We start from the raw sequence: 15,801 nt of genomic DNA on the forward strand, positions 1-15,801 counted from the left end.
TTTTTTCTGAAATTATAAAATTTTATTTTTCAAATAAGACGTTTAAGAAAGTAACACTTAAAACACTGAAACCTCTCTAATGCATTATTCAAAACAATCCAGTTATAGTTATTTCTAGCTTCTCACCTCCTCCCCCCTGAAAACCTGGCTAAGACAGGGTCAGGAGATTTCTCAGCCCCAGAAGTGGAGTTTAAGGGTGGAGAACTCTTCTGCTAACATTCTTCTCATAACTCATTGATAAATACTGAGCACCAACAGTCAGGTCATGCTGAGGAATCTGACCTGCAGGGTCCAGCGCCAAAAACCCCCCCAAAAGAACTAGCAACAAGCCACTGCTGACCGGTGAATATATCATCAACACACATGACAATAAGGCTACAATGGGGATCCAAGTATTGAAGCTTTGGCTCCAAACCGATAGGGCTCCAAATCACAGACAGAGGAGCAGCTCCTATCAGCTCAACTCCCTTTACAGGATAGATCCAGAACGGGGCAATAATATGCACACAAAATAACATGTTTGGCCAGGAGGACATCTGATCTGTCCTGAGCCTTGACTACTACATTTTGCAGATCAGTGAAGTACCTACTAAAAGGAAGAGGAAGCAGCTATTCCTCCACTTCCTTTGGCACCCCTTCTCTCTTTAGCATTGTTCTGCAAGCAGCTATGACCACAGCCCTTCATCACTCTCACATTCTTATCAGTCCAGAGCTGTCCGCTGTTCGCCCTGCATAAAACCCGTAGGAAAGGCCTTGGCAAATCCTTCTCTATCACTTATAAGTGCCAAGAGAGGTACTAGGAACTGTTCTGAGATGGTCAGGAAGGCAGTGAGGGAGCCTTTCCAAGGATCTCAGATTTCTGCTGTGGCAATTCCAGGGCTTTCTATGATGGTTCTGGAGAACCAGCACCTCCATATCACACTGATCTTTGTGTCAGACCTTATTGGTACAGTGGTCTCGTAACGATAGAAAGCTCCCTACAGAAAGTTATTGAAACTTAAAACTCTCACTCTGCTGATGTGTGTGCTGGGTGCAGACCTGGGTGAACCTGATGGAAACTCTCTTTAGGTATCCCTAGGTAAACGCTACTTCAATTCCATTTCCGAGCCACCATCAAGCCCAGTCCTATCTTAAGTTACAGATGACAGAAGGGATGCTTGGGTGAATCCAAGGGGAATGCATTCCATACACTGTTGCTAGGAAATTAAAAAGAATCACCATTTTAGTGTGGCAGATGATGATTGGGCGCACCCCCTGGTGTTGGCAGCAAGTAGCCAACTTAAAAAAAAAAGCCCACACAAGTCTCAAAACTGCACCTGATCTTTCCCAGATCACTGAGGAGCAGCACACAGAGACAAGTAAATAAGCGGAAGTCATGTTGATTCCTGCAGTGTAAGAACATCACAGCTAGAACATCTGCCAGAGGTTGCAGGACCAAATAGGTAAGGAAGTTAATTGCCCGGGTCCCTTTAAGAGAGAGTGCAGCCAAAGAATAACTGGGCATCAGCCAGTAATGGAGTCCCATGGAGTAGCAATGCAGGGAAGGGCTCAGTCTTCCTGGCCCCCTCATGCTCCGGTTACATTGAGGATGGGGGGAAATGGAAAGGAAGTTTCCTGCGAGCCAACTGAGGCTCTGAATGCACAATTTCTGTATTCTGCATTCAGTCCAGTTTGTCTGAGGGGACCCACACAATCCCCCTCTCTCAGGCACTGGAGATCTCCAAGCCAAAGCTAGCCAGCAGACAGAGGTGATCAGATGAGCAAAAGGGATTGGGTAAGCCATTTGCCAACCACAGGACATCTTCGGAGAGCAGGGAGAGGCGGCCAAGCAGCTTCAGGGCTCCATCTCGATATAGCCTGCGACCTGGCAAGGGAATGGGAAGGACATGTCAGATGGAGACTGGAGCTTCGTGCTCAAACTCTTTGCGCAGACACAGGGCAGCTAGCATATGCTGCACAGTCAGGGAAGCAAGGGTGTATCCACACAGACAGCCTATACAAAACAACATGTCCCTCTTCGTACCTGGCTACTATAGCAACAGGCACCCTAGACTGCTACTGATATATGGATTCATGCTCCGGCACACACAGGAGCTGCAACACACACTGCAGTCATCATGCAGCTGTTCACAAGGAAGCTCTTGCTAGTAGCACTCAAATTCCCAGAGGTGAATTTAGGCCTCTACTTGAAGAGACTTGCGTACCATTGGCTATGAAACTGACATGCCTTAACCGTGTCAGCCCAATGAGCCATAGGCTCGGGGGAAACAAAATTTGACTTGTGGAGACTTTTCGCACTCTATTCCCACCACACCCTCAAAGAGCCCATGCTGAGCTGATCTTGGCCTCAGAGGGCGTAGGAGCTGGATGCCGTTACTTGCAGAGCCTCATCAAATCAACTCCTTCAAACAGTGTGACTCTTGCAGGGGGTATCACCTGGAGGTGAAGTGGGGTGCCTCCTACAGATGGTCTATGCTGCTGCGAAGGATACAAACTACCAGGCCAGAGGAGCTAAGATCTCAATGCCAACTACCTGTGGGGCTGTTCCAGGGCATATGCTAAGTGAACCCAAGGTGAAGTGTTGGGCAACAAGAAAGTAACATTCCATTCTACTTTGATTTCCCCTTAAAAACTATGATCAGGACAGGCAGAACTATTGTATCTCCTCAATAGCATAAAATAGAGATCTTGTCACCTCAGCTGGGGAGGACAGCATTTCCCCACAGTACATCACTCAGCCCCTACTGGGCACAGATCCCTGGAAACTGCATGCTGCCACACCCAGCGGCCCACTCCTGCCATGGTGGAGACACACTGCCCACCATGATGAGCTCCATTTTGCTGTACCACACATTTCCCTCCTAGCATGGTGGGGATAAGCTCTCAGGAGGCCCAATGTTGCCACACTCACCCTCTTTGTTCCCATTCTCAATGGGCTCTGCCGAGTAGAAGATATAATCAACTGTAGCTCCAAGGCCCATGGGCATGGTTGTGACCTCAGGGCGACCTCTCTGGGGCAAGAAGTGGCTATAGGCAGAGGTCAGATTAAGGCCATGCCGGATAACACCTGGAAACCTGAAGAGAAGAAACAGCTCCCCCATTCCCTCACATGGGAGAGGGGATGCAAAGCTCAGTGTTGGAATCTAAGCAAACTAAGCCACTTTCCTGATGCAGCTGTTTGTAGACTATTTCTACACATATATTTCAATATATTTTAATGCTTATATCAGTGAGAGACTATTAAGGCCATTTCTACTAAGACATTGAGTGGACAGGGGCTCCCTCACCATCAACATACAGTTCTGCCAACGCACTGCATTCCTGACCTGCAGCACCAACCCAGTGTTGACATGGAAGCTCCCAGCTGCTCGTGCAGCCTGGTATGGATCTGGTCAGTTGTAGATAGATTTTTCTGATTCTTTCCCATCCCTAGTGTGTTCTTTTTCTAGCCTGGGAGAAGGGACCATGGAATTATTTAAACCTTGACATTAATTTAGCTTCCTGTGCCCATTTTCCAAGCACCCCACCATGGCCACTCCAAGGAGGGGTGCCACTAACTTCACATGGCCCAGCTGAAGTTTCCCTCCCTCCAGGTTACCTTGGGAAGAAGAGCTCTGGATCAGGATCATTCACCATGGTGAGATGCTTGGGCCAATGTGCAGGACGATCTAAAAAGGAGCAGAGAGATTCCAATTTGACATGCCACTGGTCCTGAAGCAGTTTGTTCATTTTGAGTTTGAAAGTTCCTCCCAGGACCCAAAAGGTCTCTTATTGCAGCGCCAAGAGTCCTCCTGACCTCCTGGATAGGTACCCTCAGGAGTGACAGTACATGCTGGAAAGTCAGGACAAGGTTCCAAAGCTGAATGCAAACTGTCCTGGTCTCAGACAGGAGGCCTAGGTACAGTGGTGCTGAAAGAGTAACAAGTTGATACCAGGCCAATAAAAAAGCCTAACCCCTACCTCCCTCCCGCAAAAAGTCAGTGGGCCGATCCCAGGAGCAAATTAGTGCAACCAACTTATCCAGGTCAATCAGCTCCTGTGCATAGAGCTGTGGACATTACCTTTGCCCAGAGGCCGATCCCTGTGGCCCTGTACTACAACCTCTGCTGTCAGAGAAACTCAGACAGTCACAGAATTGGGATCATGAAATGGGTTGCCATCCCAGAGGAGGTAGGGAATGAGGAGAACAGAACCAAACATGTCAAAAGGCACAGAGATGAGGAGAGGTTCTGCTTCTTTAGTAGCAGATCTAATGCCAGCTTGTGGTCACCTGCTGATGCCACCCATATTAGCACTGAGGCAGCTCAGGTGCCACCATGAATTTATTCCAGTGGATCTGGAAGCGCAGAAGGAATGGAAAAATACTTGCCCTTCTCCAAAACAAAGGGAGGACAGAAAATAGACTGAACCCTCTCTTCCATTCCTCTCCACACAGGATGTAAAACACATAAATCAGCAAAGCAAGACTTGCTATGCAAGGAGCAGGTCAGTAGCTGAGAGCTGTTGCTGAGCCCTTATGGAATCCACTTGTGACCATGGGAATATGATGCAATGGTGGGCTCCCACCTTCCCAAGTCCTTGCCTTTTCTGGGACTCATCCAGCCAATCACAAGCCAAGACTGGTCTCCGCTTGCTGGCTTCAAGTCTTGCCAAAGGCAGCTCATGCCGCAGAAAAGATGTTGAAGTAGGGAGAACTTGCTCCAGTACCTGGTTTAACATCTGTCACACCCTTCTGCAGAATCAGATGTGCAGGTCGTTCACAGGCAGCATCACAGAAACGGAACTGAAGCAGGAAGTCCCGGCTGTACTTGCGTCTGTCTGCAGCGCAGAGCCAGTTCAAAGGAAGGAAATAACCAAGAAGTCAGCTCTCTCTTTAGGTTTCCATGCCAAAAATACTACCAGAGTACATGAATGCCATGGTGATGGGCACAATATAAGAACCTGAATATAGAATAGACATGGTGATAGAAGAGGAAGAGACTGTCTAGACTGCATCCCAGCTACTTTAATACCTATTGCTGATGCACCCATCACTGTGGTATCTGGGGGTTCCACAAATTAAGAGCTTCCCCTTCCCAAAATATGGTCTACAGTGGCAAGATACCAGTCAATTTCTAAGCAAGGCATTTGGGGTGTTTATGACACAGATGTTGGAGGAAACCCCAGCCTGAAGGGGAAAAAGAGATATGGGTTCAGCCTGATTTCTAGGGAGTTTATATCCACCAAGCTTCCACCAAGAACACCCTGATCTGGGCTTCATATGCTGAAGCATCTCTGGAGAGCAGTGTGAGAGCCTAAATGGGCTCTACATCACATAGCGCTTTGAAGAAAAAAAGACAAGGCCCTTCAAGCGTATCCCAAATATGACTACGATATGTGAAGTACCGTGGGACATTCAGCTTCCAGCAAGTGCAGGAAGATGGCAGAAACCCAGGCTGAGACGGGTTGTGGGGCATACAAGTGATACAGTTCAAATCAGGTACTCTGAGAGGAGAGAATCCATGTCAAGGAGAGTGCTTGGTGCAGCACATTCCCCAGTTCTGCCCTGGAGTTGTGTCAATGTCCTGCCAAGAGTGAGACTGCAGCTCAGTGAGAGGGAGCAAGACCCACACAATAATCATCTTCGTTGAGCCCACGTTTACACCACAGCTCACCTGATTTCTTTGGCTGGCAAAGAGTGACATATTGACAGTTGTCCGTTATACCCAGACAGCTGTGCCAGAGTGGGGTCTGCAGCTTCCGCTGGTGCAGCTGCTGGGAGAAGTCTTCCTGTCCAGAAACCTGCATCAAGGCAGCAGGGTAAAGGTGAGGGGAACAAAGCACCAGGAGGAAAATAGTTAAAGCGAGGCCAGCAACGTGCAGAGCCCCCACACAGAACCAGACCCCAGCACTACTACTGGCACAGAATAAGGATCATGTAAATCCGTGGTGCAGCTACTAGCTGGGGAACATGTAGTAAAACGAAGGTGTGGGGAAAGAAAAAAAAAAATTCTGTTTGAAATATTTCATTCAAACCATTTTGAAAGCGAGGTTGGTACGTGTTTGGGTGCACAGCCACAGAGAGTACGTATAAAGGAGCAGTGCTTGCATGGGTGTATATTTCAGGAACAGAACTAGGTTTAGGCCCAACCTTTAGAGAATATTTCCATGAATATGGATTTGCACCTCCCCCTTCAATTACTATCACCCAAGTACAACAGCGATGGATGAGTGAAGGACAATGATGAACTGACCAGTCCAGTTTCACCACCTGAGCTAACATCACAAACAAGCAATATCAGCGGTGAAAAAGAAACAAGATTTTAAAAATTCTCTCTGCTTCGATAACCTCCACTGTTATCACAATGTACTGTACGTCTATGAATTTGCTGCTGAGTGGGGCTCATTCTTTATAAGAGGAAGTAGCCTTATAATAGTGATCAGAGACACAACTATACAAATACTCCACTCCCTCCAACCCAAAGAGCTGCTCCATGACATTCCCTGTCTACACCTACCTTCCAGGCTGGCATCCCATGGTAGGAGAGCAGACCATTCCGGATGAACTTGTACAATGGAGAGTCAGGCACAGCGTTCAGGTCTCCACACAAGATGACAGGACAGTAGCCGCGCTCAACAGTTTTCACAACCTTGTCAACCTCTGCTAGGAGCAAGGCCATCTGTGCAAGTTTGATATCTCCTCGGCGGGGATTATACAGCACGTGAGTGTTAGCCACACACAGGGGGCTTGTTGCCTTCTGTCCTACATCCTCTGGGAGTAAAGGTTGCAGCAGCAGCACCAGACCCACATTGTCTCTGTTTAGGATGTCCAGGCCAGGCCGGAAATATTCTACAGGGTTGGCACTGATCAGCTGGAACCTGCTGTGCTTGTAGCAAACTGCGCAGCCATCTGTCTTTTTTCCTGTTCTCCGTTTGTATAAGCACACAAAGCCTGAAAAAAAACCACCATCCATCAGGAGGGCCCAAATGGCCAGGAGCCTTGGCTCCTCTTTAGTAAGATGTAGCAAAGTATAGGAAATCTGTTTTGCAGGGTTTAAATAGCACAACCTATGGAGCTCCCACTACTCCCCATGGTAGACTGTTCTGCAGTCCAGCAGACCTCACTGGCAGGAAGATTTTCTTAATACCCAGTTTGAATTTTCCTCTTGCTCATTTTCGGCCCATACTTCTAGTTATGCCCTCAGGGATGCTCTAATCAATCTCTCGTCCTCTGGCTCATGCCCTTGTAGGCAGTACTGTCCCGTTAGCCATCATGTACTATCAAGTGTCTTTTGTTCTCTCTATATAAGCCAGGCCCCTGATGAGTTTTGTTGCTTTCATCAGCCAATATGGGGAAGAATCGGTCACAACAGGAACAGGACAACAATTGAAAGGGTGCAGACAGCTTCAGAAATGTGGCCATCAAAACCTGGGGTGGGGACTACTTCTGTAAACAGAAGTATAGCTCTGGAGCTATCGACATGGAGTGTTCTCAGCAAGTCTCAGCCAAACCTGTAGAAAAGAGAGGGACATACCCATCATCCTGAATGTTGGCTCCAGCTGCTCCCAGTAGTGATTCTCCTGCACTTCCTGGAGACACAGAACCTGCAAGGAAGGCAGAGACCTAGCTCACTCTGCCATTGTTTGGCAATTGCTTTGGGGAGTTTTTGTGGAGAGGGGAGAGGAGTTGGGACAGTGAGGGAAGAGAGGGAAAAACAGTTTCCCACACTTAACCCCTTCACCAAGAAATGCTGTCTAAGCAACTTTTCCTCCAGCTAGAGCACTGGCTCTCAACCTTTCCAGAGGACTGTACCCCTTTCAGGAATCTGATTTGTCTTGTGTACCCCCAAGTTTCATGTCACTTAAAAACTACTTGCTTACAAAATCAGTCATAAAAATGCAAAAGTGTCATAGCACACTATTACTGAAAAATTGCTTACTTTCTCATTTTTACTATATAATTATAAATCAATTGGAATATAAATATTGTACTTACATTTCAGTGTATAGTATACAGAGCAGTAAAAATAAATCATTGTCTATGACATTTTAGTTTGTACTGACTTTGCTAGTGCTTTTTATGTACCCTGTTGTAAAACTAGGCAAATATCTAGATGAGTTGATGTACTCCCTGGAAGTCCTCTGCTACCCCTAGGGGTACACGTACCCTTGGTTGAGAACCACTGAGACAGAGCATGCAGGACAACTTCTGAAGCACATACTTCTCCTTCAGTTATCCAGTGGGGAAGCAAGAGTGAAATAAAATTCACTTCTCATCCTTAGCGGTGAGCACACTTCTTCCTCAGCATGCTAAGCTAGCCTGAGGAACACAGAAGTAAGCAAGGAACAGGAAGTCCACCCTCATGTAGGCCTCTTCTCTGGGCTTGTTCCAGACTGCCCTATAGGCTCTGCCTCCTCGCCAAGGACTGCAGCAGGCTGTCCTGCTCCCACTTCTATTAGGAAAAGTTGAGCCCCTCCAATCAAAGAATAGATCCTAGTAAGGTTATAGGAGCCAGTGGGCACATAACCAGGGACCCTAATAACTCCAGAGGCACTGGCTTCACACCCCAAAAACTCTGGTGATAGCGGACATGAAAGGGCCAGGGTAGTACTCACATCAGGGTCCCAGTGCTGGATTTCCTGCAAGAGGTTTGGAAGACGATAGCTCCAGTCCAGGATATCTGGTTGGCAATGCAGGTAGAGATCACGGCTCTGCTCCACCAGGTCCTGGGCCAGAATGTTGTAAGACATGACTCGGAATTCAAACAGAGGCCCATTCTCTGAGCCTAGCTCTGGAACCGCAAACCGTGTAGAGAGATCCTCCCAGTCCCTCCATAAAATCTCTATATGTAAGAGAGAGGAAGACAGGTCAGATATATGCTGGGTATCCTTCCCTGTCCTATTTCCTGGAATGCCCCTGCTAGCTGGGGCACTGGGATTAGCTGTTCTCTTGTTCCCTGAATCTGGGCATTTTGTACTCTACATCGGCCCTCGGATGATTTTCTTTGATTAATCTGAATAGCTGTCAACAGGGATGGAATGGCAGGGTCCTAGTGGGGAGAAAATGTTTTAGAAAAACTCAAGCCATTCTTTGGAGGCCATCTCCAATATGAAGTGGGCACTTATGTTAACTTCACAGGAATTGTGATTAGCAACACTAGCCAACCCAATAATGCCAGAAGTCTTGGCCTTTTCATCAGGAAAGATTACTTTTATCATTTTCATTACCAGATGCAATCATCCTGGCATGGAAAGATGCAACCTCTGCCTAACAAACAGCAAGTGCAGACATACCCAGCTCACCCAGGATTTAGCATCCACATGCAGGGAGATCAGAAAGTTTTGTTACACTACCTCATCCCAATCTAGCACTGCATGCTCAGAATCAAAAAAGGCTGTATTACTACTGACCGTGGTAAGGTCTCTCTGCTGGAAAAGGCTGGAATTGTCCTGTGTCATAAAAGGGCCAGGCTGTGGCCTCCACTGGCACTATCTCTGTGTCATGCACTAAGCTCCAGTCCAGCACAGCAGTATCTTCATCCTCCCTTTCCAGGGCTGAGGGGGTGCAGCCACTAATCTGGTGATCGGTCTGTGTCCTTACAGCTGGCCATGCTGCAATGCCCATCATAGCCACACTTTCCTCTTCTGGTAATTTTGCCAATGTTACTGCAGCATGCTCCTTTGGTCCTAGAGATATTAATGTATGTAGCTCATCGTCTTGCTGATCGCTGCACCATGTGACCTCTGAAGCCACATTCAGATTGCTAAGGCTGGTCATCAATAATTCTGAGCCTTCCAGCCAGTCACTAGGCACTGTGTCTGACACCTTCGCCACCACGAGAGGACTCTCACTGCTGTATAGCCCACCAGCTTCCACCTCCAGCTGTTGCTGCAGCAGGGCTTCCTGCTCTTCTGGGACTGACCTCCTGCTGGGTACAGAAGAGATACCCCCTACCTGGGTGGTCGGGCTCTTCGCCAGAAGCACATTCTTTCGACACGTAAAGAAAGCATCTGTCAGGAAGTTAATACAAGACAATGGTTAAAATCCACGGCTCTCTTCACTTATTGGCTTATTTAGGCTAGAGAAATCAGTTACAATTTGGTGCTATAGAACCATCTGAATACATCAAGAGCACTGAGTGGCTACTCAAAAAAGATGCATAGTTATAGTTCTGAGTAATTAAGGCTGCCTCTTGGACCATATTCTGACTTTAGTTATGCTGGTACAATGCCATTGACTTCAGTGAGCTGGTGCTGGTTTAACTGAAAGTGAAATTTAAGCTGGTTTTATATTATTATTTATACAATGCAATAGGTGGTCAGCAGAGCAGCATCTAAGCCAGAGGTGGGCAAACTCCGGCCCGCGGGACCATCCTGCCCGGCCCTTGAGCTCCCAGCCAGGGAAGATAGTCCCCGGCCCCTCCCCTGCTGTCCTCCCTCCCCCACAGCCTCAGCTCGCTGCGCTGCCCACACTCTTGCCCGCCACTCTTGCCGGGCAGCGCGGCAGGCTCCAGCCGTGTGGTGGGGCTGCGAGCTCCTGCTGCTCTGAGCGGCATGGTAAGAGGGCGGGGAGTGGTTGGATACGGGGTGGGTTCCTGGGAGGGGGTGGTCAGGGGACAAGGAGCAGGGGGGGTTGGATGGGTTGGGTGTTCTGGGGGGGAGCAGTCAGGGGACGGAGAACAGGGGGGTTGGATACGGGTTGGGACAGTCAGAGGGCAGGGAGCAAGGGATTTGGATAAGGAAGGGGTCCCGGGGGGCAGTTAGGGGTGGGGGTCCCAGGAGGGGGAAGGTTGGATGGGTTGGGGGTTCTGAGGGGACAGTCAGAGGGAGGAAAGTGGGAGAGGGTGGATAGGGGGCGGGGGCCAGGCTGTCTGGGGAGGCACAGCCTTCCCTACCCAGCCCTCCATACAGTTTCGCAACCCTGATGTGGCCCTCGGGCCAAAAAGTTTGCCCACCCCGATCTAAGCTATAGTACTGCCCTTCTTTAGCATCTTCTATACAAACACAGATACAGATACATTTAGCCACATGGGACAGAGACATCAGGAAGGAAGTTCTAGCAGCTGACCTTTGGAATGGGTGAATTTTCAGGAAATGAACAAGGGGTCCTCAGTTTAGATACCAGGAATTTCCATAATTGCAGAGACCCAATATAGAAGACCCATTCCACATTGAATTGTCTTTTCAAATGCATATAAGAAAAGGAGTGGAGAGACGAACAAGGAAGCACAAACATGGAAGTTAAAGATGGAAAAGCCCCATTAGTGAAAACACTACCATGAAAGAAACCATGGTCTGAGAATAGGAAGCCCATGATATTCACCCGATGGCGGTGACTGACATCTGTAATGGGCCAAATACTTCAGTGCATGCTCAACACAAGAACATACTAGTTTCACTAGTATTTCCCCTTTATACTCTTCAAGATGATAAAAGCATTTGTGTTTTTGCTAAAATCTCTGTGCAACCATATCCCCATTACTGATTAGCATATTGTGTTCTCTGCAAATCATTCATTTTCTATCCCTCTTTAACCTGGATATTGCTCACTGGAGATTGAGGAGTAAGAATGGTAAGAGAAATGAATGGAACTACAAATCAGAGTTTGTCTACACATAAATGCTTTTCCAAAATAAGGTAGGGTGTGAATTTAGAATGGATTAGGTATTTCAGAGTAACTGCATGTGTAGACAAGCGCTTATAAAAATGTATTTATAAATATTCTCAAGGCACTTGGTTTCGGATGCACCCTATTTTATTTTGATGGGGGAGGATGTATAAAGTGGAAAAAAAATTAAAATATAATTTTCTAAAGACATTCCCCTTGAAATTGTTTGCTTTAAGTACATTCCCCAAGAAGAATGATCTACTGCAGTGGCCCCCAAACTTTTTACCTCGCCCCGCCACCCTTACCCCTGTCCACACGCTGCCACCCCCAAGCTGGGAGCGGGGCCATGGCTCTGGGAGGGGGGAAACACAGAAAGGGTAAGGGGGCTGAGGCTAGGGCCACAGCTTGGGGTGGGAGTGGAGCCTCGACCAGCAGCTGTGGCCGACAGCTGAACCCCAGGTGCAGGGCTGGTAGCCAGGGCCAGCGGCTGGGAGCAGATCCCTGGACATGGGGCTGAGAGCAGAGCCCTGGGTGTGGGGCTGGCAGCTGATCCCCGGGCGTGGGGCCAACAGCGGGAGACAGGAGCAGAGCTGAGTGGCACTCTCTCTCCACCCCTCGTGGGGGCTGGCCCAGGTCCCAGCTGCGCCTCCTAGGGGGGCATACCCCACAGATTGCGGACCTCTGCTTAAAAAAAACAGGCAGCAGTGTATCTACTGGAAAGACGGGCTCCCCAGGCTAGTGCTGACTATTAGCAATCGAGCAATCAGAATTAGAGTTTCCTGAGGTCTGGAGGAGCTGCTCTCCCTTGTACACAATGGTCAGGGCTGGGAGGAGGACCTAGAGATGGTCTCACCTGACCACTCCACCAAGCCTCCACTCTCTCTTTTAAACCCTCCTCTGATTAGCTGTCAAATTAGATGACTACTAATCCTTTTACTCCTTTAAAACAAACAGAGAGAGAAACTGAATAATTGTTCAGCCAGCTCTAGAGCACAGCTTCACCTCTTAGCCCTGCCTCCATCTGCCTAGAGCTCAAGCTCCTCAGGGCAAGGACATTGTCTTCTGATGTGAAAGCACTTAGATCACTGCTAAACAGTGCTTAAATTACAGAGGGACTGGAGGGAGGGCTGGACAGTGGGCCCCCTTACTACTTTTAGGGGCTACCTCACTTCTTTAGTCTCACTACTGTTTAAATTAAAGCAAGATACCTGACATTCAGGGCCCTCCCATGATTTTAGCACTGTTGCTAGGCCTATATAAACAATAATAATCAGGCAAGGGGCTATCCAAAACAGCCTGGGAGAATTTGGTCTCCTTGGGGTTCCCTGGGGAGAGCTGGGGGAGGTACCTAAGAGAGCCTGGGAGAGCTGGTCTCTCCAGGAAACATCAGTGAGAGCCAGGTTCACCCCATGCTCAGGAGTTGAGGAGGGTCACTCTGAGGAGGAGGAGGAGGGACCTATCACCCCAGGCCCAGGAGCTGAAGGGCATTTCTCCAGGGTGAGGGGAGGCCTGACATCCCAGGCTAGGGAGCAGAGGCGGGTGGTTGCCCCAGGAGGTGGGGGTCGGGAAGGCCTGTCACCCCAGGCCCGGGAACTGAGGGGGGGGGTCGCCGGGGAGGCCTGTCACCCCAGCCCCAGGAGCTGAAGAGGGTTAGCTGGGGGGGGTCGGGGAGGCCTGTCACCCCAGGCCTGGGAGCTGAAGGGGGGGGGGTCACAGGGGAGGCCTATCACCCCAGGCCTGGGACCTGAGGGGGGGGTCGCCCCAGGAGGTGGGGGTAGGGGAGGCCTGTCACCCCAGGCCTGGGAGCAGGGGGGGGTCGCCGACGTGGGGGGTAGGGGAGGCCTGTCACCGCAGGCCTGGGAGCTGAGGGGGGTCGCCGGGGGCTGTCACCCCAGGCCCGGGAGCTGAGGGAGGGGGGTAACGGGGGTGGGGGTAAGGGAGGCCTGTCACGCCAGGCCCGGGAGCTGAAGGGGGTGTCGCTGGGGGGGGGGGGGGTCGGGGAGGCCTGTCACTCCAGCCCCGGGAGCTGAGGGGTGGATCCGCCGGGGGGGGGGGTCGGGGAGGCCTGTCACCCCAGCCCCGGGAGCTGAGAGGGGGGTCACTCCGGGAGGTGGGGGTAGGGGAGGACTGTCACCCCAGGCCCGGGAGCTGGGGGGGGGTCGCCGGGGGGGTTGCCGGGGGGGGTCGGGGAGGCCTGTCACCCCAGGCCGGGGGCTGAGGGGGAGGTCGCCGGGGGGGGGGGGTCGGGGAGGCCTGTCACCCCAGGCCGGGGGCTGAGGGGGGGGACCGCCGGGGGGGGGGGTCGGGGAGGCCTGTCACCCTAGGCCGGGGGCTGAGTGGGAGGTCGCCGGGGGGGGGGTCGGGGAGGCCTGTCACCCCAGGCCCAGGAGCTGAGGGGGGGGTCCGCCGGGGGGGGGGGTCGGGGAGGCCTGTCACCCTAGGCCGGGGGCTGAGGGGGAGGTCGCCGGGGGGGGGGGGGGTCGGGGAGGCCTGTCACCCCAGGCCCGGGAGCTGGGGGGGGTCGCCGGGGGGGGGTCGGGGAGGCCTGTCACCCTAGGCCGGGGGCTGAGTGGGAGGTCGCCAGGGGGGGGGGTCGGGGAGGCCTGTCACCCCAGGCCCGGGAGCTGAGGGGGGGGGTCCGCCGGGGGGGGGGGGGTCGGGGAGGCCTGTCACCCCAGGCCCGGGAGCTGAGGGGGGGGTCCGCCGGGGGGGGGGGTCGGGGAGGCCTGTCACCCCAGGCCCGGGAGCTGAGGGGGGGGTCCGCCGGGGGGGGGGGTCGGGGAGGCCTGTCACCCCAGGCCCGGGAGCTGAGGGGGGGGGTCCGCCGGGGGGGGGTCGGGGAGGCCTGTCACCCTAGGCCGGGGGCTGAGGGGGGGGTCCGCCGGGGGGGGGTCGGGGAGGCCTGTCACCCTAGGCCGGGGGCTGAGGGGGAGGTCGCCGGGGGGGGGGGGTCGGGGAGGCCTGTCACCCCAGGCCCGGGAGCTGGGGGGGGTCCGCCGGGGGGGAGTCGGGGAGGCCTGTCACCCCAGGCCCGGGAGCTGAGGGGGGGGTCCGCCGGGGGGGGGGGGTCGGGGAGGCCTGTCACCCCAGGCCCGGGAGCTGGGGGGGGTCCGCCGGGGGGGAGTCGGGGAGGCCTGTCACCCCAGGCCCGGGAGCTGGGGGGGGTCCGCCGGGGGGGAGTCGGGGAGGCCTGTCACCCCAGGCCCGGGAGCTGAGGGGGGGGTCCGCCGGGGGGGGGGTCGGGGAGGCCTGTCACCCCAGGCCCGGGGCTGAGGGGGGGGTCCGCCGGGGGGGGTCGGGGAGGCCTGTCACCCTAGGCCGGGGGCTGAGGGGGAGGTCGCCGGGGGGGGGGGGTCGGGGAGGCCTGTCACCCCAGGCCCGGGAGCTGGGGGGGGGTCGCCCACCTCGGGCCCGAGGTGATCTAGCTGCTCCACGACCCGCCAGTCAGGGCGGGCTGCAGGAGCGTCCACAGGGCCCGTGGTCCTGGCTGCAGCCCTGGGCGCAGGCAATAGCCTGCCGCCGTCCCCACGGCGGGGCCGGGGGCGGGGCCGCACGGGCCGTGGGAGGGGTCCGGGGCGGGGGGCTGTTACCTCGGAGGGCCCGGAGGAGCCGCGCCGCTGGCAGCAGCAGGTAGCAGAGCACGGTGCCGATCATGCCGCCCGGCCCGATCCTCTCCCAGCCCGGCTCCGCCTCGACAACAACTTTATTGGGAGCCGCCGGCGGCTCGGCCCGGCCTTGGCACAGCGCTGCCCCGCGCCCCCGGCATGGATTCCGCCCGTCCGTCCGTCCTGGGGCCGGAGACCGAGCGCGGCGGGGAGCAGAGCTGGGGGGATGAGGCCTGTAAACTTTCCCAGGAGCTCCAGGCCGCCTGCTCTCCCAACCTCTGTGTGGATGAGTCTGCGTTGTGAAGCGGTGCTGCGTGTGATCCCGTTTGGGTATCCGCCCATCTCACACCTAGGGTTGCCATTCAAGTTCCTGAATAGAGGACGCTGCACCAGCGGGAGGGGAGGGGAGGGGACAGCTGGGGGTTGCGGGAGGGGTGTGTGTACCGAAAGTGGTATTTGGGACGGTTCGGGAGTGGTATTTGGGGGATGCTGGATGGACGTGTGTGTACTAGGAGGGTATTTGGGGGTGCTGGAGGGGTATATGTATTGGGAGGGGTATTTCGGGGTGCTGGAAGGGTGTGTGTGTGTACAGGGAGGGATATTTGGGAA

The 15,801-nt window shown here is 53.1% G+C and overlaps 1 protein-coding gene across 3 annotated transcripts; it reads right to left on the reverse strand.

Moving 5' to 3' along the window:
- ANGEL1 (angel homolog 1) lies at positions 1-15,540 on the reverse strand. Of its 3 annotated transcripts, XM_073349260.2 has the most exons (10): positions 15,178-15,539; positions 9,391-9,990; positions 8,596-8,822; positions 7,515-7,584; positions 6,498-6,931; positions 5,655-5,781; positions 4,708-4,818; positions 3,599-3,668; positions 2,912-3,075; positions 1-1,864 (listed from the first exon to the last, which is right to left on the reverse strand). In XM_073349260.2, exons 1-10 carry the CDS (start codon positions 15,239-15,241, stop codon positions 1,704-1,706), a joined length of 2,028 nt encoding a protein of 675 aa, XP_073205361.1. In that variant the 5' UTR covers positions 15,242-15,539; the 3' UTR covers positions 1-1,703. The 3 variants fall into 3 exon arrangements, with proteins under 3 accessions (XP_073205361.1, XP_073205362.1, XP_073205363.1); XM_073349261.2 differs by lacking the exon at positions 2,912-3,075 and having other exon boundaries at positions 15,178-15,540; XM_073349262.2 differs by lacking the exons at positions 1-1,864; positions 2,912-3,075 and adding an exon at positions 3,113-3,450 and having other exon boundaries at positions 15,178-15,540.
- Between the last annotated feature and the right edge of the window lie 261 nt (positions 15,541-15,801).

This window comes from Lepidochelys kempii, chromosome 6 (genome assembly GCF_965140285.1).
Source record: "Lepidochelys kempii isolate rLepKem1 chromosome 6, rLepKem1.hap1, whole genome shotgun sequence".
In the NCBI taxonomy this organism is placed as follows: Eukaryota; Metazoa; Chordata; order Testudines; family Cheloniidae; genus Lepidochelys; species Lepidochelys kempii.

Bases quoted from the DNA above. Each gene is read 5' to 3' on its own strand.
- ANGEL1 (XM_073349260.2), bottom strand. From the start codon at position 15,241: ATGATCGGCACCGTGCTCTGCTACCTGCTGCTGCCAGCGGCGCGGCTC. The intron at 7,585-8,595 runs GTGAGTACTACC...CCTTCCTTGCAG, and splicing joins TCCAGCACTGGGACCCTGAT to GTTCTGTGTCTCCAGGAAGT. The intron at 5,782-6,497 runs GTAGGTGTAGAC...GCCTTGATGCAG, and splicing joins ATGGGATGCCAGCCTGGAAG to GTTTCTGGACAGGAAGACTT.